The 23,487-nt window shown below is 40.2% G+C and overlaps 1 protein-coding gene across 1 annotated transcript in view; it reads right to left on the reverse strand.

The window, feature by feature from the left end:
• The window catches only part of TRIM24 (tripartite motif containing 24), a 59,936-nt gene extending 36,565 nt beyond the window's left edge, over positions 1 to 23,371 (reverse strand). Inside the window, exons 1-2 of the mRNA XM_042050423.1 lie at positions 22,963 to 23,371; positions 1,266 to 1,384 (exon numbers count right to left, since the gene is read on the reverse strand). Of these exons, the coding sequence (XP_041906357.1) occupies positions 1,266 to 1,384; positions 22,963 to 23,350 (507 nt within the window). The 5' untranslated portion in view covers positions 23,351 to 23,371. The remainder of the gene's footprint in view (positions 1 to 1,265; positions 1,385 to 22,962) is intronic.
• Between the last annotated feature and the right edge of the window lie 116 nt (positions 23,372 to 23,487).

A 23,487-nucleotide genomic window follows, 5' to 3' on the forward strand; every position in this document is an offset into this window, starting at 1 on the left:
CTACATTGCAAGAACACAGCTTGTACTTCCAGGGACTCACAACTCAATTTCAGTTTCTGGTAAGGTCCAGTTTCAAAATTCCTTAAAATCTGAACAGTTTAATGGTTTGCAAGACATTAAGTTCTCTTCCTCAGAGATGATGACACCACTCATGCCTTCAATAGTCAGCAAGTTGGTATCACAAACCAGACAGGGTCCTGTCATCTGCTCCTGAGAGGTGTGCCCATTCACACACGAAAGCACAAATTCCAGCTAAGCCTTGAAACGAGCAGAACACACAATAAAGGACCTCTAAGACACTGGCCCTGAAGCAAACAGCTCAAGAGCCAATGATACAGTCCCCCCTAAAATGGGAAGTGAAAAAGCGGAATTTTCAAAATAAAAGGAGACCACCATCCACATATTAGGGCATGAGTTGGAATGCAAGCCACATTGATATACCAACCTTACTGTACCATCCTTATGAAGAATGCAGCAACATACAAAGAGGCTGAATTATTTACAGTACGTTTCTGGAGTTTAATAAAAAGTTTATAAGTAGAGAGATACATGAGATACTATCTTACTAGCTAAAAATGAAGACATGCAATATTTTGCAAACAGAGATTGCTAAATTGTCCTACACAGATGTGGTTATTCATTTGGTATTGCTTCCACACTTAGCTAGTACTTGCCTCCTGAAAAAAACATCATGAGAAAAAACTACCCCAGATTATTATTATTATTCCAGATAAGGAGCTTTTATGATAGCTCTTACTCGACTGCAAAAAGAAGAAAAGGCAGTCTATGTAAGAAAACAGACAAGAAACCCCTATAATATACCATCTTCCCCAATTAGCATTTTGAGCCTCTCCCTTGGCAACAGGACTCTGGCTATTTAGTGCCATGTTCTGTCAGTAATCTGATAAAGTCCATTTAGATCTCCTGATGTAATGTTATTCAAGTCTCTGCTCCAAAGAGTGCTTCAAGCACCCTGTCCAAAATACAGAAATTCCCATTCTAATGCCTATTCCTTACTTTTATCTTTTGCTATTAAGATGCAAGTTTATATCAACAATTAAAGATAGTTTAGGGTAAGAGAACCACCTTCTTCACATGCATTTTCACACATTTTAACTGATTTTCTAGAGTAGCTACCCCATGTGATGTCTAAGTACTTGAAGTTCTGTCTGCATATAAACAGCAAAAAGGCCACACAGCAAGAAGCCAAGGATATGCACATGCATCCAAAACGTGTTAACTTGATTACATGTTAATGCACTTACCTGATTTGATTTCTCTACTGTGCTACTGGGAACCTCTGTGGTATCCTTCACAAAAAAGTTATCTATGATGTGTCTCTCTGCACATTCCTGACCACAAATTGGACAGCGGATAACACCGACTGGGGGGAAAAAAAAATATCTGATTATGCTTGTACAAACTAAGATATATTAAACAACTTCAAAGAGAGCTTGCAAGCATAAATACTTTTGAAAGGATGTTTTAGTATTTCCTGTCAATAAGGTGTAAGCAAAAGAAAGCAAATTCTCTTTTATCACTGAAGTAACATTTACCTGTTCTTCCCTGATGACATATTCTATCAGCCAAGGTCAAACACTTTGTTTCAATGCCATAAAGAATTTGCCTTAATTTAATAAAAAATTAATCCTTTTACACTAAAGGGAATGTATTCCCATTGACAATTTGTTGTTATAGAATGGATTAAAGCCAACACTCATTAGCATGGAATATTAATTAGCGACACCGGGTGGTATTACATACACACACATACATACATGCCAGCAGTGTGACATGACTGACCTTCATCCGTGTCATACAAGAAACAGAAACGTAGTACATTCAGAATTAATGAGGTGAGTTGTAGAAAGGAAGAATGGACCTGTATTAATATCATGACTACCCTCACATTAAGCAAGGAAAAGCAAGAAGAAATTAGGAATAAATAAGCAAGGTTCTCTCCCTCCTCTCCTCTGCAAGACACAATGGGGTACACAATTCTAAGACAGCAACATACTTAGGTTCCAGGCTGAAGAAAGAGCTGTGAACTAGTAACACAGAGGGTTAAACAGTTAGTTCTCTCAACAGAATGAAAAGGACAAAGTAAAGTTCAAAACTTGGAGTTGAGCTGTGAGTAGACTAGCTTGAAATGGAAAAGATCTATATAAACATTTTAGAGAAGACATCTTTTCTAGCTGCAGAAAATACAAATATCTTATTAGCACTGAGGCTTGTTTTTAATGTCCAAGAAATATCTCTAAAATGCTAGGCACTGACATCTTGCTTGAAGAAAATTACCATAGTCATTACAACCAGAAAAGGAAGGAATTGAAACTAAGTTAGGTTGAAATAATCACTTACGACATGGAAATCACAGGCAAAAAGCCTACAGTAGAACCGTCATGCAAGTCCACACTGAGATAGATTCTAGACCTTCAGCTGCTATTTGAGAGGAGACATAGATTTAGGGCCTTAAAAAAGATCAGAGGCACTGTTTAACCCAATGAATTCAACACCAGTATATAACTCACCACTTGCATATTTAACTGAACCAGTGTGGGCTTAAACCTGTTCCTGTTTCATTTTCACAATAAAATGCAGAAGCACAGAAACTAGTTAATATTTCACTTTCTGCAGAAGAACTTAATTCCTTACTCTAAGTGGTTCATACAAGATTTAGGTAACTTTTTCATATGATTCTTTCAACAGATGCTCAAGATTTAACTGGCAACTCAGTAAAAGCATGCTCTAATAAAAATCCACCCGTTTTACTAAAGCAATTCTTCATTCTGGAAAATCAGCAGGCAGTTTTTCACTTGCTATCAAAGCATTTCACTTTGATCTGAACAGCTATGATGTTAAGCCTGATTTTACTCTAAGTGCCACTTTACCAGTCTGCATTTCAATACACATTTGTGCAGCTTCCTTTCATATACAAATTCCCTATTTTGGCTACAATTTTTATAATATTTTTTTATACCATCATCTGCAAGGATAATTGAGAAATCCAATTCTGGTAAGTCAAGTAGTTAGTAGAACTGCAAGTACTGAATTTCTCCTTTAATTAAGCAAATCAATTTACCCCAGTCAAGAGTGAACACATCTCCTAATACTCAAGCTACACACTTGCCAAAAAAGACTATTTTTTACATTTTTCAACAGCACCAATTACAAACCACCCTCACTCTGTTCCCTCACTACTCATTCTTGACTCTGACAAAGCACAGTGCTCTGGGTTGATACTGAAATCAGCTAGGGAGGAAACTTTCTATCACAATTTGAAGTATTAAAAAGGAAGCATTCTTTATTGCAGTGCAGTGGACACCCAGAGGATATTTCCTCTAATCTGATGTGTCACAAAACTTTACAACAAGATATTTATTCCATCATGATCATTTATATTGATTACAATGTACTTCCTGCCTAATAAACATCACTTTTCATAGAACTAATTTGCATGCATCCACTTCTTACTAGAAGTCCTTTTATTGTCCTAGAGGGTTGTCTGAAGGGGTCTTAGGTGGTCATACTCACTGAGTGCCCCCAATGTTAGAGATGACCTTTCCCTGAACCTCTCTCAAGGCATGCACTGTTGCCTCTTGTTACATAACTGCCACAAACCCCCCTATATTCCTCATTATCTGTTTATCCACTGGTTCCAGCGACATTGAGCATCCTGTGTGTCATATACATTCTTTTATCTACTTCTTTAAAACACACTGTTCCCTTATTTGGGCAAGTAAGGCATCATTGTGTTCTGTTCCTTTTATCAAGCTCAATACAGGTATCTGAGTCGGTCTTTGCACGTGTTTGGAAGATGGGTATAGACACAGAACGAGATTGGCAAACCAATTCAGACACAGATGTATTTTTCCTGCTCTCTCAAGCTTCACTTTCATCCCCTCTTCTGCTTCACTGACCAAATGCACTACTTGACTACACTGAAGCAACATGAGAAGCAGCACAAGGATGGGGACAACACCACGACTGAAGATTAAACCTGGAACCACTGAACCAGATCAGCAGCATTAATCAGGGTTTCTAAGTCAGCTTGAATTGAGAACATGGATGACAAGGAAGGGGAGGTAGAAATTAGGAAATGTACTAACATAAACCAAATGCTTCATGTGCCTTTTCACCACGAGAATATTGCCAACTACCTGCTCAAGAAATCACTTAGAATTTCTAGTGTGAGATGGAAGAAGGAAAAAAAAGGAAAACTGCCAACTGTCAAAATCTTCATGAATTTTCTTTTCTAGAATTCCTTATGCTGTCTAGCTTTATGTCAGGAGTTTCTTCTGCCACGGTGTGAGGGTAAACTTGCATTTGTTATAATCCTGAAGTGATGACTCTACACAAATCAGTTTTAACCCACGTTTAGTCAACCTTAGGATGGTGAATTTAAGCAAAAGATCTCAAGTATCAGGGTTTATACTCCTCAAAGTAATTCTATAAGATTCTTATTTCTTTTTAATGGAACAAGCACAGGGGGCTGAAAACATATTACTTAAATTGGGAGGTGTTTCATAATCATCATCATGATAATTGTGAGAATAGTAAGTGAGCAGATCGCACATTTTTATCTGCTCTTTTGTTCCAGGTGTAAGGAGTTAAAGAACACAGTTGCCGGTCCCAAACATTGTTACACCCACATGATTTACCAAAATATCGATCTAGTATCAATATCCAACTGAGATGGACAAAAACTCTCTAACAGTTTAGAGCTAGAAAGTGCATGTTTTTTTGGCGCCAGGCACTGCGTGGGATAGCTCCCTAAGACCCAGGGCCCCGATACAAGCAAACACAAAGCTTTTTATTTCCAAATATTATGAATATCCAAAATACAAATGCATATTCATAACATTAACACCTCCCATTCTCCGCTTCGTATGGAAATGAGCTTAAATGTCATTAAGCATGCGTAGTGTGTGTCCTGAATTGAGTCGGTGGTCTTGAATTGGGTCAGTGGTCCCAAAAGAGATGAAGTAACTCATCTTCCTCAGTTTGACCTTTTTGCCTTTCTGAACTTTAACAATCCTAATTATTTTAGTGACCTCTAAGTTTCCTCTTGCGTGACTTTTGAACGGGTTCCCACCAAGGCAGGAAACTGGTAATTGTCCTTGTTCCCTACACCAACTTATCAATGTTTCTATTCCTCGTTGTAAGTACAGCTAAGCAAACATTACAAATGACAGATCATCAGTTATTTGGTAATCAGTTACGAACATCTTAAAACCCATTTCAGGTCCAGCTCTCTTAACTATTTTAATTAACTCTAGCTGGGCCCAAATTCCTTCCTATTCTAACTAATTTCAACACAGCTAGCCTATAACTAAAATCTTTGTGTTTCTTCTAAATCTATGTTTCACACAGGACTTTGCCATGAGATAAGCACAGAATGCAGTGACAGTATAGCGCTATCCCCAGGCCTGGCAGAGGTGAGACCTGGTTAGCTCATTCTGGGTAATGCATCCAGACAAACACTCCCACTGTGGAAAACTCTGGAAAGAAGCAACTGCTCACATGCATATGACTGGTCAAACAAAGATCATCCTAAATTATGGGACAGCCAAAATCGGCAACCACCACCAACCACTGAAGCCGCCTGAAACTGCCTCCCTGTATACCTGGAACTTGGACTGTAAGATAAGCCAACACAGCAGGAACTGGATGTAAGATAATGGAGGTGCTATCGTCTGAGTGTTATCTCAGATCTAGGGGGAGGTTAACAAAGCTGGGGGAGAAGAATGCAACACTGATAATGGACACAACTGCAGCATTTATGGGGCATAAGGAAAGCCAGCTCAGCAACTGTGCTGAAATCAGCTCGGACTTGGTAAAAGGTAATTCCGGCAGGGGGAGATCGCGACCACCAACTCCAGAAACCCACCAACCCCAACAAAGAGGAAGACTGAGCACAAGGACTAATTTGCATTAGAAGCAAGGGCATCAACTAACCAACAGAGTAACAGAACTGTGTACCCAATGAGCAGTAATTAACTTCTTTGTTAAAATGTATGAATAGGGAAAAGACCTCAAGATTCCTGCTACTGAGAAGCCCAGAGTGAAGGATCAAAAGGACACCACTGAATCCACAAGTGGTGACTATCTTCTACCTGATCTCTTTCTGCTCTCTTTTCCATTTCTTTCTACCTTTCTCCCAGACATTCCATGTTAAATAAAATCCGTATTATTGACTTCAGTGTATGATCTTGTTTGAACCTTAATTTGGGCACGGGGACATCTCAATAGTTGGATCTTAGCACCAGGAGCATTGTTTTTTCAGCTGTAAAGAGAGCTGCATCAAGAGCATGTGGCTCTTGAGTAGGAGGAGTAAAGGAGAAGACCTCCACCCTTCTTAGCAGCATTCTTACAAAACCCAAGCAGTCGTGGAATCTAACATTCAGATTTTGCTTGAACCAGGCCAGGACACCACACTGCTAACAAAAGTAACAATGCTGGCTCCCTTGCTCATTCATTTCTATCCCATGACAACAGAAAGATTTATGCTGCCATGCAGGGAACTAGATTAGGGACTGCAATATGGATTCAGTGAGGCTGTGCCAGGAGAGAAAAAGTGTTCCCCCTCACTGGCTACAGGCTCCTAACATGTGCACCTCTTTCATGAAATGCTGGGCTGCATTTTAGGTAGGAAAAATCATGGCCCATTCTTAGTTTCCTTCACAAGTTACGCGCTGCATCCACAAGGGCATCTCAAGCCATTCAGCAGAATGGATTTATAGCTTATACAGTATTATTTCCAACTCAAATCTCAATTTCCTGGGAGTACACCCAAGACTACTGAAGCATCCTGAGACACCAGGAGGAGACTGCTCTGGTTTGCCCCAATTTTGGCTCATTTTTGTCTTCACTGTTGCAAACAGGTTTCAGAGCCAATTTAATAAAGCCACTGGATGATCATTTGTAGATCCAAGAGGGTATTTTTATTTGTAGATGCAAAGTGCCTTACTAAAAAAAGAGACCTTAATAGTTCCCTGTCTTCAGATCAAATCAGTCAAAAAACCCACTAGTTTTCTGAAAGAGAGCTCTTTTTATTAAATAGAGTGCTCAGAAGCAACTGGCAATTTTACCTGCAACGACATAGTCATTACAGAATAAATAATTAGGGTTTCGTACAGCAATCTTTCCCAGTTTTACAGATGTTTTGCTTGAGATTCTAACTGTACAGATTTCAGAACAAAAAATATTAACAGCAAGTTACACATGCAGTTAAAATGTTTAAAACATGGGCACACTAGTTAAAACTAATAAAAGGTACGTCAGATTGAAGGCAGCACCAGCTATAAGATTTTTAACATAACTACACAGAAAATTAGGGTGTTTCAACTGTGAGCTACAGATTCTTTTCTCCTCTTGCTCTTTCTATAGATACCACTTGCAAGCCTTTTCATTAAAATGCATGGGTTTGAGGGTAAGCTAGTTATATTTACACAGGTCATGTTTCCCAGTTAAGAACAAACACTTAGAAAACTTAATTTGAGAGGCAGTATCATGTGCAATAACATCTGAATCAATTTTTAAAATAATTACTGCTTTCCTCTTGCTTCTCATTAAGCCACTACTGGTGCTGCAAAATTGGCAACTTCTTCAAACCAGTTTGTTCCAGAAAAAGCTGCTCCCATCTAGTTGTGACAGCCTGCTGCTGCTAGTAGAGGGGATAGGTTAAACCAATAAGCAGGCACATCTCAAGGGAAAACTGGCAACTACTGCCAAGATATAAACATTCCAACCAACCACCAATCTAGCAAAAAGTTTATTAAAATTATAATTAATTAGCTGTTAATTAAAATTATTTAAAATCCTTTAAAATGCAAATAAATGAAAACCAGACAAAGACTATTAGCTGTAATCCCCCCTCCGAAAGAGTGTTACAGGCCAGTTTTTATGCTGCAGTACATTGACTTTTCTTGGAAAGCACTGCAGAGCTGAATTAAAATATTTCAGCTGCTCTGTGAAATGGTTCATTGTTTTTGCTATACGTGCCCCATCTTCACACATTTTAGATAGCGTGTGTTAAGACTTCAAAACTGTAAATTTTCAAGGATTGACTCTCTGGCCACTCCTGAATACCTTCAGAAATTCCGATGGGAGAGTTTACATTCATGTCCGAAGCTGTCCAATGCGTTTTCTTCAACAACACAATTACAAGAAGTGTCATAGTGTTAACAAAAGGAAACACTGTTATTGTGGGATAGACAGTGTTTAAATACAAGATGATGAACAAAAAGTCTCACTGTCTTGCAATGAACGTGCTTAAACGATGATGCAGAAGCTGCCAACAATTAAGCCAATTGTCACTGCTGACTGTGATGAGCATTTCTTTCATCAAAATTAAAATACATTCTTTCAAGTCCTGAAATTGTCAAGTATTTCCAAATGGTATGTAATGAATTCAGACATACAACATGCAAGGATTTTTAAGATTCTGTGATATTCTTGCATCATTTTCTCTGATCAGCCAAATATTTAATTTTGAAATAACATTGTGAAAGTGGGTTTAATGCTGTCTAGATTTATACATTCTACTGAAATACCATTTTGCAGACACTCTTAAGATCTTGCCAACAGTGCTCAAGTCCTTTGTATCCATGTGTTTCTGGAACAAAGAAATTAGTACCTTTCTCCATAAATAGCATGTTAACATGTTATTACTAATTATAAAAAAAAAGATGAGTGGGATAAAAAAATTTTGTTGCCAGCATCTCTGGTATGAAGATGGACCCTGCCTTAGAGCACAACACAGCTAATAATAATTTCTTTGTAGCACTACATTTCATACTCTGGTCTTCATCTTTTCAAGTTCTTATCTACCACCAGCTGTTAGTTCAGTAGTTGCAGTACAATGCATCTATTCCCAGAAATCATAGTTATAAAAATAGCAGGTTAGCAGAGTATCATTTGGACAGTTAAGAGCCAGTCACACCCCGAAGAACCAAGCCCTTCTCAGGCACTGAAAGAGTTGGTTCTTCTTAATTCTTTGTTGAAAGGATGAAAACTATACTCCAAGATGTGACACTCTTGAGTGTTTTGCCCACTTCTTCTGTTCAACCCCAGCTACCTTAATGGTCCCATCAACACTGAGCAGATGTGAAGGTTAAAAAAGCCTCAAAAAATAACTTCTAAGAATCTGGATCATATTAAGGGAACCAAGTTAGAAGCAGCAGTGGGAACAACAGTATGTAACAGGCTTTAGTCAGAATATTTCAGTATAAATGTCATCCAAACAGGAATGATAACACAATTCAAGACCTTTGACTAGCTCTCCTTCAAGTGCTCAGATGCATCCTTGCAACCTGTTCCTTCACAAGTCTCCTTCCATTCTCAATATGTTCACCACTCAGTAACTGGAAACTACCCATGAGACTTGGCAAACAACCCTCTTGGCCCTCATTTTTCCAGCCACTTGCCTCAGGGGAGCAATTTAGGTGCCTAAATAGACATACCTAATTTGAGGATAATATCCTGCTTGGCTTCCAGCTACTATTCCAGAAGGAAATAGGGCTCCTGTGGATTGTACAGTACACCTACCAGCCCTTTTTAAAATACTACAGGCATTGCAAAAATTCAGAAATGGCAGAAGATATTCTAGTTCAGACACTTGAAAATTCAACTTACCTGCCTATTCAATGCCATGTATTTTTGATATTGTGATTTTAAATTCCTGTTGGAAAACACCATTGAGGCACAGAGCTCTTTGCACCCAAACAAACTGCAGTCTGTAGCTCCACAGGAAAACTTGGTTAAAATCGCTAAAGTGTCAATATTCAAAGCCATCAACTTGTTAACTACAGTGTTCACTGCATCTGTCCATATTCTGCTATAGGGATATTTATTTTGAGGTTATCCTCAAGGACAGAGTTCAGAAGTCATCAATACTTCTATTATGTTTCCTTCAAACTATCTCAAAATACAGATTACAGTGATGCAAAAATATAATGGAAAACTCCATCAACTTTATCTGTAAAATATATGTGTGGGGAATGGATGTTCAAAAGTACATAGAAATAATGTGCTGATTTAAAATAATAGGCTCTGCCTTTGTTTAAGTTATTTTGTTTGGTGAGAGGGTGGAGAGAGAAAAAAGGGCTGATTGTTACTAAGAAGAGATTTTTTACTAATTAATGTCTCTTCAACATATTCTTCAATAACAGTATGGTAATAGCACATTTACCATCCAAGTATACTGCCCAACACTTCAATCCCCAACAGCAAGAAGGAGGAATTTATGTATTAATCAATAAATTCTGAACATTTTAAAAGGTACATTTTGAATCTGTGCTGCAATTAAATCTGTTATACAACGAATACTTTAACCTGGCAGTATTTTTAAATTTTCTAGATTTATTTTTTTACAGCTTGCTCTTGGATAGGGACAGAGACAATGAAAAGTAAAAAAAAAAAAAATATATTTGATGAAAATTCTCACTCTAATAAGAGAAAACAATAAAGATACCGATTTCCTGCAGTTTACATCAGGTAAGTCTGAGTGCTCTGCAAGACACTATTAATGGAATAAAAAAGTAAGGCTCCAAGCCATTTAATTTATTTAAGTAATACAACCCAAGACTCCCAAATCCAGTCTATTCTGACTCCTTGTTATATTTAAAAGCTATTCAACAATAAAGCTTGTCACAGGCAGGATTTTTGCATCTACGAAAAAGCCACTCTTAATGGCAGCACAAAACTAATACTGATTTATTATGCTGACTCCATAGAGTAAAATTTTGCACCTGAAAGATGGATAAAGTTTCTTTGCAGTGTTGCCAAGTTTTAACACCTTCCGTGGGATTCATCTAAATGTTACACGAAGTTCCCTTCACAGTCATTGCAGACCTAGGTAATAGTTAGGTCATGAGTGGTCTCATTGTTAAAGCAGATGTTTACACTTGGTCAGATGAATCACACCTTAAAAACATCCACTTCTTTCCAATAACTACACTAATATGCTTATCTGTTATTGGGCATCCGCTTCAATTGCAAGAATTCTTCCGATATTCTAAAACCAGTCATTAAGAGAGGAGAATATCCTCCAAATATCCCTGCAAGTTACAGGGATTGCCTTTTGGGTGTAGATGCTCAGGAATAAAAAGCCAGCTCACTTTATAGTCTTCTCTTACATATGGCCAGTATTCCACAGCACCACTGTAAGGGTTCAAAAAGTAAGGTGCCCAGCTTTTTCCAGACCCCACACAGCTTTAAGACTACCAAGCTGGAGCAATATATGCATTGTGAGATTCACACATGGTTATGCAGCCTTCAAGAACCAGCATTAATTAAGAAGCAGTGTTATCTTCTCAACTGACACTGCATTAATATGAAAATTACTGAATGTAACTAATAAAACACATTCCTTCTGGGTTGAAGAGATGCACTAATTGATCAAATAAGAACAACAGGGATTTCTAACAGCTGCCCTACAGCTTTCAGAAAACAGCAGGTTACAGAGCCAGCAGTGATAGTACTTATGTTCCCATGGTGTATCTCCTTCTGTTGCTGTAATCTGCAGTAGATAACTAAACCATGAGCCAGACCCCGTTGGCTGATGTGAATGGACATCCACATCCACTGAAGAAATCTAATCTTCCTATGGTTTCCCCCATTTTCTCAGAACTAAAGAAGAGCTTCTTCAAAGGCACTTTCCCAGCATGACCCTCTCGGTACTAAGAATGAGGCTTAAGAAAATTCATCTTCTACCAAAACTGGCCTTCTTAAGTGCCATTTATTTACCTTCTGTCCTTTAGACTCACTCAATCTTTTTCCACCTTCTTCCTTTGAGGTACCATACTGCCTCAAAGGATTGATAATGAAGTTCTGAAAATATTACACTTAGCATCCAATACCGGTTTGGGAAGGAACTAGGACTGTACTTCTATTCCTACTTTATTTTTAAGGAATATTCACAAGGGTTCCACCATGACATTGTGGTTCTTAGTCTAGTTGTCTGGCATAATGACAAATGAAAAGCAAAAACAAACAGCCACAACTTTAAGCCAGAACAACAGTGATTCTGGCAAAAGTTTTGAGTCAGACATCCTGCAGCTCACAACACCTACACTATACTCTCAAAAATTTGTATCAGTCAAAAGGCAGCCAAAGAAACCATATTAAATCTGACCTCATCTCAGTGAAACTGGGAGCAGGGAAAAAGAAAAAAAAACCCACACAATACATACAATCAGATTGGAACAGAATACAATAATACTGTTGCTAAATGGACTTTTAAAGGATGCAAGATTAGCATTTAGCCTCTTAAAGAATCCAGATTACATTCAGCTCTTGCACAAAGGGTGGAACGCAGCAAAGAGGACTGTCAGCTGAATCCATTTGGGATATCCATATATATATACACATGTATATATATATACGCAACTTTATATATAAGGTCATCTTCATTTTGCCAAAACAGCTTCTAGACTCATTATTTTGAAGTGAGATCATTCTCCCTGTTGAGTGTCAATGGCTGTGATAATCTAAAAGACACAAACTACCACAAACCATGGCTTTGCTTCTAACTTGTATCTAGTCCAGCTGTAAGGCCATTTCTGAAAAGCAAAAGGCAACAGAGTCCTGTCTCCCTGCACAATCCATCAAGATGCACACAATTTTACCTATGGTGCCAGTGCCAAAAGTCTATGTATCAAACAGTTATTTACTTAGTGATAAAAGCAATACTTGCAAGTCATTCTTATGGTATAGACAGGAGTTATGACAAACAAGATAAAACCAGGGTTTTTTGTTTTGTTTCATTTTTTGTTTAAACTTCACTGCTAGATCTGGGAAGACAACAGGTCCTCTCACATGTTCCACTCCAGAAACTTCTGAACTCTTTCACAACACTGGACTCTGCCTTTGCTATGAAGCAGAAAATAAACATTCTATTTAACAACTTGGAGTGCAATATTTGAAGAAAGAGCTGCTAGTAGCTCTGGACTCCCGTTCAGATAAACTATCTGAACACCACCTATGTTTATCCAAGGAAAGAATTCTATGTCTCTGTTTTGAGGTAATACTTAGACAACATTTAACACATGGACTCTGAACACATGAACACGTTGGAGTTTCTTGCATAGAGAAGGGACTGAGGAAAAGTTTAGAACCTCTCAAGAGAGATAAAGTTCCTTTAACAGATGATTAAACTAAATCTAAGTACTCTAAATTCAGTGATTTCCAAGATATGCTAGCCAGTGGGTTATACCTTCACAGTCCCTTCTCCCTACTCCCAATGGGAAGAGAAAACTGAACAATTGAAGGCCAAGTAGTCTGTAGTTGGTTAAGTTCAACAAACAGTCCATAGGTTAAAACAAGTGAGAACAATAGCTGCTTATGTGCGATGGAAAGCCCCCAAACAAGACAAAAGCAAATAAGGAACAGAACTATTGAGTGCTGAAAGCAAGAAAAGGTAGGAATCTGCAAACACCCAAAAGAGATAAATCTAATCCAGAGGTATGATACCCCCAGGGTTTCAAAGTTCCCAGACATTTAGCCATTACTGAGGCCCTGTTATGGGACACTACTCATCACTACATAGCTCTACATTCATTCAACAAAGCTTGTCTGCTAAACAGATTGTCTTTATCTCAGTTTATAACTGATGAGTTGCCTGCTACCTTAATTTAGCACTTTGGGGCTGTGATACTGAAATCAGCCAGATAGAAACTTTCTAACAAGAGTTTAGAATATTAGAAAGCAAGCACTCTTTATTGCAGTGCACTGGTCACTTGAAAGATTCTTCCTCTAACCAAGTGCCCTGAGCATCAGGTAAACAGAGTTTTTCATCATACACACTGATGACATACTTACTAGCTATCCCCCCTTACCTGATGCATACATATTACTTTATTTGACATAGTCATACTCCTTATCAGGAGTCCTTACACGGTTCTTTGGGGGTCTTCTTCAGTGGTCTTCAACGTCCAGTGTCCTTTTCAGGTGGCTGTTCCTCGACCTCCACTTTTGAGTAAGCACAATATCATTGTTTTCTATAACTTCTGCTTTGTCAGCCTTGCAGAGCTGAGCTGGCATCCTACTTGCCTTTTGCATGACTTCTGTTTGCCTAAGTTACATTCTTTATCCATTTCTCCAAAGCTGTGCTGTTCTGTTCTACTGTCCTCAGACTAAAACGATGTTCTGTTCTACTGTTAGCTGGGCAATGCTATGAATTTCAACTTTTACTTGAAAACTGTTGAAACAATAGTTACAAGTCACAGAAGTTTCTCCAAAGACAAGGATGATTCAAAGCTACTACCCCTTCTCCTTAAACCAACTGATGAGGAAAGCATGTAATTTACACTCCTACATCATTTCAGCAACTAATTTACTCATTTTACAGCAGAGACCAGGTTAGAAAAAAATAAGTATTTCAATCCACACTTTTGCTGTTCAGGACAATTTTGCATACTGCTTATTTCTAGTAACAGACTTGTTGGTGCTGGGCTGTTTTATCAAGGCACTGCACCTAGCACTTAAAATTAGAACCTTGCTCCCACTTTAAATGTCTCGTTCTCCAGTCCCAGCAGTGCTGCAGCTCTCTCCCTCTTTCTTTCCACCTACTCATTCCCTGTGCAGCTGCCAGCATTCCCTCCCCTAAGAGCATCAGTGTTACAAGTACCCTGACATAGCAGGTTCAGCAGCAACTGCCTAAGCACAATATGAACTTGCGTGAGGGCTGGATTATAGCATTAGGTCAACAAACTTCAGCTCCACACATCCTTGACCACGCTCAGACTCTACAGCACATGCCTAGAAATTAATGAAGCCGATCAAGTAAGTTTTATTAAATGCCTTCTGACCTCAAGCAGACATCCTAGAAAATACAGGGGGTTTTCTAAGTCAACATGTGTGTGAAAATAGTCCCATTTCTTTTTTACATGCTACAATACAGACAGATGTGTCAGCTCATTGGGAAAATTATACAGCCACTTTTCAAATTAGGCAATCACTTTAGTTCAAAGGGTATTTGCACTACAGTCTTGTTTTATTCAAATTGGACTATGTTCACTTGAGGGACTACAGTTGAAAGGGGAACTCTCCATTTTAATAGAAAGTTGCCTGTGGCAACTTGTTATTAATCAGAAGCAGAAATCTTTCTACATTCAGAAGACAAATGGCTTAGCTCCCCTGTCCATGTACTCCCTCTTACAGAGGACTCAGCACTAGAGTTGCAGATTTCTTTTTTGAAATGAGTACGTCTCCATGACCCAAATCCATGTTACAAACAAGGGCCCTCAAAACCCATGAGTGCAGTTCAAAGAGCTGAGCCTTGCTTACTGTCATCCTTTTTCCCACAGCCCACTGATAAACTTCAAAAATAACTAGAAAGCTTGTTCAACATCAGTCCTCTATCATGTTAGTAATGTATGTAAAGTAATATGCAATTTTCTCCCACATAAAAGCTTCAACTAAGCATTTACTTAAATCACTGGAGAGACAGTATCAAGTAATTAGGGACATTCCTCGGCTCAACCTTCAGTTTCTTAGCTGATTTTACAAGACTGTTTCCTATTAAAAATGGTGTCATTTTCTTACTTCACACAACTGTTTCATGCTTTCTTTGATGGTAAACATTTATGGTTTTATACATACTCTCTGGCCAGTAGGTAAAAAAGTAGATAATTTGGTCAGTTCAACTATGGCACTGATGCCTTCAAAGCACATTTGAACTGCAAGTACATACTTTAAACACTACACAACTCCATAGCTACCTAATTGCTGAGGTAAATTTTAAAAGCATCACTGGAATTTTTCTATGAAAATAATTTTTCTGTGACCTTTAAATTTGCCAAAGAAAAAAGAATGCTTCATAAAACTGTTACAGCACATGAAAGTTAAATAAAAATTAGTAAGTCCAATAGAAGATTTTGATACTATTAACAGTTCAGAGGGATCATCTACACTGGCCCACAAGCCACACTTCCAGCCATACGCACCTGAAGAACCCTGCCTGACCAGTGTGTTATGGAGGCCAGATACCCATCTTCAGCCCATGGAGAATCCTGTGCTGGAGAAGGTGGATGCCTGAAGGAGGCTGTGACCCCATGGGAAACCCATGCTGGAGCAGGCTCCTGGCAGGACCTGTGGATCTACGGAGAGAGAAGCCCACACCGGAGCAGGCTTGCTGGCAGGGCTTGGGATCCCATTGGGGACCCACAGTGGAGCAGTCTGTTCCTGAAGGGTTGCACCCTGTGGAAATGACCCACGCTGAAGCAGTGTGCAAACAACTGCAGCCCGTGGGAAGGATTCACACTGGAAAAGTTTGTGGAAGGCTGTCTCCCGTCAAAGGGACCCCACACTGGAGCAGCAGAAACACCATGTGACAAACTGATCACAACCCCCATTCCTGTCTTCCTGCACCACTGAGGGGGGAGGAGGGAGTGAATTGAGCATACAGTTAAGCCTGGGAATGAGGGAGGGGTGGGGGAAAGGTTTTTTTAAGTTTGCTTTTTCTTCTCATCATCCTGCTCAGATCACGATTGGTCATAAATTCAATTAATTTCCCCAAACTAAGTCTGTTTTGCCCATGATGATAATTGCTGAGTGATTCCCCCGTCCTTATCTTGACCCATGAGCCTTTTCTTATATTTTCTCTCCCATTTCCAGTTGCGAAATGGAGTGACAGAGCAGCTTTGGTGGGAATCTGGCATCCATCCAAGGTCAAACCACTGCACTACTGTATTAAAGTATTTCATTTTACTGCAAAAACCTTTCAAAAGTCTAAATTTCCAATTTCAGAAATAATGGATTTTTTAATCTAGTCAGTTACTCATCCTGAAATACAGTCCTATTTAGAATTCACCTTAAGTTCCTTTTGGTTTTCCCCTGACTTGTTTTTAGATTAGATACAGCAGGCAAAATACCAGCTTTACAAGTTTACCGTTACTGGGAAATTCCACTAAATAATATGGAAATTCCTCCTACAGCATCTTAACACACACAATACTGGCATAAAGGTTTTCCTGTTCAAAAGACAAGTTTCTTTAACAACACTACCTTTGGAATCAAGAGTTTCAGCAAAATTTCTTTCTCAAATTTAACAAACTGCATGAAGTCACTTTGTAGTACACACGGAATTCAGCAGACCAACCTAAAGCCTGCTGCATAACTGAGTAGTTCCTCAGGACATTCCTCCTAGGAATGAGCTAGCCCACAAAGAAGACACTCGTTCTTCCACTTGCCTCTTCATGAACATATACACCACTATTTTCCCTTGCTCTTCGGACAAGACATTTTCTTAAGAGATTGCTCTATTATAAGCATTGAAACAACCCAACACACTTTCAATTAGACATAGACCTGAGAATTTTTAATACATTAATACATATTTGCTTTCCTAATGATCCTTTCACCTTATGATCTAGGATTCTTTTCCCCTGCTAAAAGTACTAATTGCTTACCAGAGACATTATTAAGCTGATTTTGTATCGAAACAGAGCTAGGTTGGCCTCTGAGGATAGAAATCTTTGTCTGAAAAGAAGTTTCACACAATGATACAGCTATTTTGATAACTTGTACAGCTTAATTTCTGTAAGGCTTCCAGTTGGAATGAGCTTGGCAACTGCAGTTGTTTTAACACTCATCTGATGTTCCTGATGGCTTCAGCTTTTCCATCTCCCACTTTCTATGAGTGAAAGAAGCAAGAACATAAATGCATCCAAATTACCCTGGAAACACTATTCTGCATATATACCTAAGATAATAAACATCTATTACATACTTATATTAATCATATATCAGAGCAACCATGATTCAAGCTTATTTCTACAACATGCAGTTGTCTACCTTAATAAAGGCTGCATAGGCAGGCCTCCAGATTTTTATGGAATTCCTGGTAGAAAAGAAAGCAGAATTTTTTGGCAAATATATCCCTACTTCAAATTATACTTGTACAGTAAGTATCATCCCATTGTACATCTCTCGAGAGCATACTTTTCTCTAAAAGAAGGGTATTATAACTAGAAAAGTTAGAACTTTCTCTAGGTAGTTCATTCATTAATATTTTAAGCTTTTACTAGCTTAGTGACTTTTTAACCAAGAGATTTGTGCGTTACAGGCTATCAACACAGTAATACTGTATTTCACCTGTAACAATGCTAAATGCATTTCACATATGCAATCTCTGGGGCTCTGGGAATTTTCAATTCAAAATAAGCACAAAACCATAACTAGAAATCAGAACATGAAAATGTTTCATCCAAAACATGATGTTTTGTTTCATCTAAAACATGAAAACTAGACATCTTTCCTATACATACTCCTGTAACATACACTATTTCCAAACATTAGTACTCCCACATCTCCTTATGCTGGAGGTTAATTCACTTCTTGATGCACTACAGCAGAAACAACATGATCCTTGTGAAAAGGATGCATAGATGTTTGTGAAAGTGTGAGTGTATAGCCACACAACTAAAACATGGGCTCTTTGTAATGGCAAAGATGGAAAGAATTCACTTTAAGCAAGTGAGAATATCAAGGATGAAATGAAAATAATCATTTGCAGCAGCAGATGTAGAAAAATAATCTTAAGTCTTCTTGGACTACCAAGGCGTGGAAGAAAAATTGAACTTCACCATAAGAAACCTCAAATGAAGCTATTATATCCTTCAAACTAACTAATAAGGATCCCAATCACTATCCAACTAAAAGAGGAAAGTAACAAAAGAGACAAGTAACAAAATCTAAGTTGATGTCAAAAGCTGTATTTTCAAGGTCAAATGAAGTGATGAAAGTCCAGATACAAAGATCAGATGAGAATCTGAAAGAATTTGAAGCTATCTGTAAAAGGACTGACTGTGGGACCATAATAAAAAAGCAGATGTCATCCACATATGAGGGGATGCCAAGGGTAAGGTCTTCATTCCATCATTAGAGAACTTTAAACTGTATTGCTAAGCAAGTATTTCTGGAAAGTAATGACCTCAAACATAAACATCTCTGAAATCCTTGTTTAGTAAGTCTGAAGCATTTATTCCTTACTTAACAGCATGTATTGAACATATTTGAAATGTTAGTCTGGACACTCCCCAAGAATTTAGATCAGGGGATTGTCCAAACATTATAAGCTTCTAACAGCTTCATGTAAGTTTGCTTGCTAGCAGCTTTGCTACAGAGGAGTTACAGAAAAAAAATGTTTCCCTCTACTGTTTTGGCATTGACCCTAGCAAGATTTTGGGATGATACCTGCATAAAACTTTTATATGCAGCTCCATTCACAAGTATTTCCGCGCACCACTTCCAAGTCTATTTCGTGTACAGATTTATGATAAAGAACAAACAAGGATACTTGCAACTTAAAAAGTTTTGAAAAGGAATAGAATCTCAATCTCTAACTTTGCAGCTTTCATGCACCTGTTTCACATTTGAAAATTCCAGAAGAGTACCATGAGGGTCTCCACAGTACAGACACTACCCTTTAAGTACAGGCTACTACTCACTCACTGAAGTGCACCTTAGACAAAATTTGGGCAAATGGCAGACTTCTAATGACAGCCTTTTTTTGTATGCATCAGTTGTAACTCACACAACTGGATAGTAAAGAATGGCCATTTGAGAAACAAAAAGAAAACCCCCATGAACTTAGCCAAATAGTTAGTAGAGGTGTCTGTAGATACTTGCTCACAAGTGGGTGTCACATTTACAGAGCTGCTCTTGCAGCACTCCCTGAAGTTCATAATGTTCTGTCTGACAACACATTTTTTGGCAATGCAACACCAAAATTACCACCTATAGCAAATAAGCTGCCACTGGACATTTGGAAAGCAAGCAGTGAACTCTCCAATGCTAAAATTACTGGTGTCTGACACACTGATGATTCTTCAACACCTCCAACTTCAGGAACAGTACAGAAATCAGAAACTTCAGGTTTTCTTTTCTATAGAAGCTGTTCTTCTTCAAAACTGAGTGCATGTGGCAGCATACAATATATCCATGCCAACTGCCCTTTCCACCAGTTTGCCTTTGCAGGAGGAATACTGGCTAACATTCATCACATGAAACTCCTCTGCATGTCTTGCCACTTGTCTGCTGGTTATCCATGCTGAATCTTGTATTCAAGTGAGCAACTCCAGAATTCTTAATTCACTCTACATCTTTAAGCTTGAAGTCTTTTCTTTCACAGCTCCCTAATTAGTTGTTAGAATCTTTACATAAAGAGAGCCAACATTTTCCCAAATAAATTTGCCTGTGTGTTGAAAGTTGAAGGCACACCGTATTCTACTAAACTGAACAAATGTTTCTTCTTGGAAACAGTTTGATGAAGACAAAAAGTAACTCCAGATTATACTTTAAACTCTACCCCTTTAGCTACCTGTTTCTCAACTAATTTCAGTACTGATACAACACTCAAGCCTGGTTTGGTGAAGCACTTTTCAAATCACATCCTCTCTTTTGTTCAAGAGGGACTTTCTTCAAGCTTCTTTTTGTGCAGCATCTTAGCGCTCAGCACACGTGCATAAGCAGTCTGCCTGCTTATCTCTCAGGACATTTCCTAGTTTGCAATTTGATTGTGTTCCTTCCTTAGGACATTCCTTCCAGTGCAGACAGCTTCCTTGCTGTTTATTTCTTCAGTTTAGTCACAGTAATTTCATAATTTACATCATAAGAGTTATTTGTTATCCAACTTTCTAAGTTTATACTCCTCAGTTTATTTCTTCATGTCATTTTTCATAAGCATTTTGCACAACATATTACCAGAAGAGCTGACAGTTTTGCACTGTTTTGTCCTTCCTTCCATGTTGTGAGATTTTAAGAACCCCTCCAACTGTAACAAATTTCCTCTATATAATCAGTTTTAGACAATAACAGGTGAGTTTTTTTCCCAATCCTAACTTCAAGTTCACAGCTTTTTTTGTACCAGTTGGAAAACAGAAAGTAGACAATGCACATCACCAGGTTCAGCCATAGCTAGCTAATATACAGTCCCTGTCACTTTAACCAGGGCAAACACATGACAAGATATAAAAAATGTCCCACTGGACAATGAACTGTAGTATGGAAGCGTAAGTCAACAGGGTAGAAATAATTGTCACCAAAAGTGCAGTATGTGTAGAATGAGGAGGAGTATGTAGTGTGAAAGTCATTCATACAGAACCAACTCACAATCAAAAGGAGGGAAGAGAGCTACAAGTTTACTGTTGCTATGATTCATTATCAAGCAGATGTTTGAACAGCACTAATCTTTTCATTCTTATCATACATCTCATTCCTCATTCAGCTACAGATCCCTATTTCTGCTATATTTATATGGAGCATCTGGGAATGGACCTGTGCTGTTCATGACCTCAAATCTCAAACGACAATGATGATGATATCACCTCTTAAACTATGTTGTGAACTCCAGAGCTTGTATCTATGCCCTCTTTCCTATTTCCAAGTATCTAATCTCGAAATACCTCATCATACTGCAGAGTCTGTGTTTTTCTGTTCCTCCCATGCAGAATTTCCCATTTCTACTCATAGGCATGAGCAATAACATGCCGTAAATCAACTAAGCTTAAGTATATAGGCTTTAGGTCTCAGAGATTTTCCCATTCTGTAACTTTTGATTAGGCAGTCTGACTATGACATACATTACATGCTTAAATTAAACACTGAATGAATATACTAACACAGACAATCGCACAGATGAAGAGGCTCAGCATATCCTGTTAACATACTTGGGAATTTCTCCGATATTCTGAAGCAAATCTCTAACTGTCCCAAATATTCCTTTCTCTCAAGAGGGCATTTCCGTTACGAATTGCTGCAAACACTTCGCATATTCAAGTTGTAATCTCTTGGTCAGAACTCTGGCAGTGCGGTGAAATTTTCCTAGATACATTTAAAGGACTTAAGAACGGTCCACCTGGAGCTACTACTTTTCCCTTGAGCCCCCACTACACATCCCAGTGAGAACAACCTCCTCTATTACCTATGGATTAGCTCATTCCATCACACTTCCTCTCTTCTATTCACGTTTTTCTAAGACCTTGACCAGCTTCCACTACAGGATGAGTGTTCGCACTTTTTTCTAAGACAAAATTGCCTTTAACAAAACTAAGTGATCCATTAGACCTAGCCTAAGAGGGCTAGGGAAAAAAAAAAATCAAAAACATTAGGAAAGTAGTTTCAAACTGGAGGAGTTTATTCCACATCTTCTACAGCGATATGCACTTTTCAAATACACTGACACAGGCTACTATGTCAGTATATGAGCTTAACAAAACTTCCTCGTGGCATTCTCCCTTCGGCAAGGCAATTAGCAAGTAAGTGGTGCATGAATGCATTAGCAGAGCCATCCAGGCTGCCCATCGCGCGGACAAGTGTTGTTATTATTGCTCGGCCGCCCCGGTCCCCGCCCAGGCGCGGGATCGCTCCCGGCCGAGCGCCGCGCACGGTGGATGACACCTGCAGGACTCCCCTCCGGCCGCGCTCCACACTCCAAACGTCACTCAAAAAAAGTCTGTTTTCTCGCTACGTTTTTGTGCCCCTGTTATCAGCCCGTGTTCAGGTTTTCCGCCGGCCAGGGGCCAAAGCCTCCCGGCTCCCTCGAGAAGGGCTGCCCGGCCCCGCACACACGGCCCGGCGCGGGGAGCGGGGCCCGGCTCTCACCGCTCCTCTCCATCAACACAGAGAGGTCCTGGGAAAGCACAATAGTTCTGCCTTCCCTCCGAGGTGGGAAATTTAAAAAATAACGATTAAAACAAACCAAACCAAAGCACAACCCCGCCGCCAGCCTTGGCGCTGGCGAGCAGCGAGCACAGCCCGTCCCGACAGCTCCGTGCCCCAGCAGCTCCGCGGCCGGGCACCCGCACCCCGCCCACAGCACCCGGTCGCGACAGCTCCCCGTTCCCCGCACCAATCGCGACTCACAGGCCTCCGGGTTGCGGGGTGGAGGGGGCAGCAGCCCTTAGCCAGGCGCCCACGGGCCAGGCAGGCAAGGGGGGGTACGGCAGAAGGGCCACTTACCGGGCGTGCAGTGCAGGGGTGAGGCCGGCGAAGAGACGGGCGAGGAGGGAGGCGCCGCCGGTGGCGGCTCCTTGGGGGCGGCGGCGGCCGCGAGGGTCAGGACGGGGGGCAGCATGAGGTACCGGTCGGGCTGCGGCAGGCAGCGCTGGCACACCGAGTGCAGGCAGGGCAGCAGCTTGGGCCGCCGGCTCTGGATGGGCTGGCCGCACACACCGCAAGTGTCCAACAGGTTGAGCGGGGCCGCGTCCCCGCCGCGCTCCGCCGGGCCCTGCCGGCTCTCGGCCTCGTTCTCCCCGCTCAGCGCCGCCGCCGCTGCCCCCGGTCGCTCCGCCGGGCACGGCCCCCCCGCCACCGCCGCGGCTGCTACCGCCGCTGCCGCCTCTTCCATTGTCCTGCGCCGGCCGCCGCCGGAGAGCCGAAGAGAGGCGGGGCAGCCCCGCCGCTTCCCGCCCGCGCCGCCACCGCCTCCCGGCCCCCGCCCCGCGCGGTGTTTGTGTGCCCGCCCCGGCAGCGGCCGCCCCGCCG

Source organism: Corvus kubaryi, unplaced genomic scaffold (assembly GCF_017639235.1).
Source record: "Corvus kubaryi isolate FWS band 111438036 unplaced genomic scaffold, C.kubaryi_AGA036_p1.0 74, whole genome shotgun sequence".
NCBI classification, from domain to species: domain Eukaryota; kingdom Metazoa; phylum Chordata; class Aves; order Passeriformes; family Corvidae; genus Corvus; species Corvus kubaryi.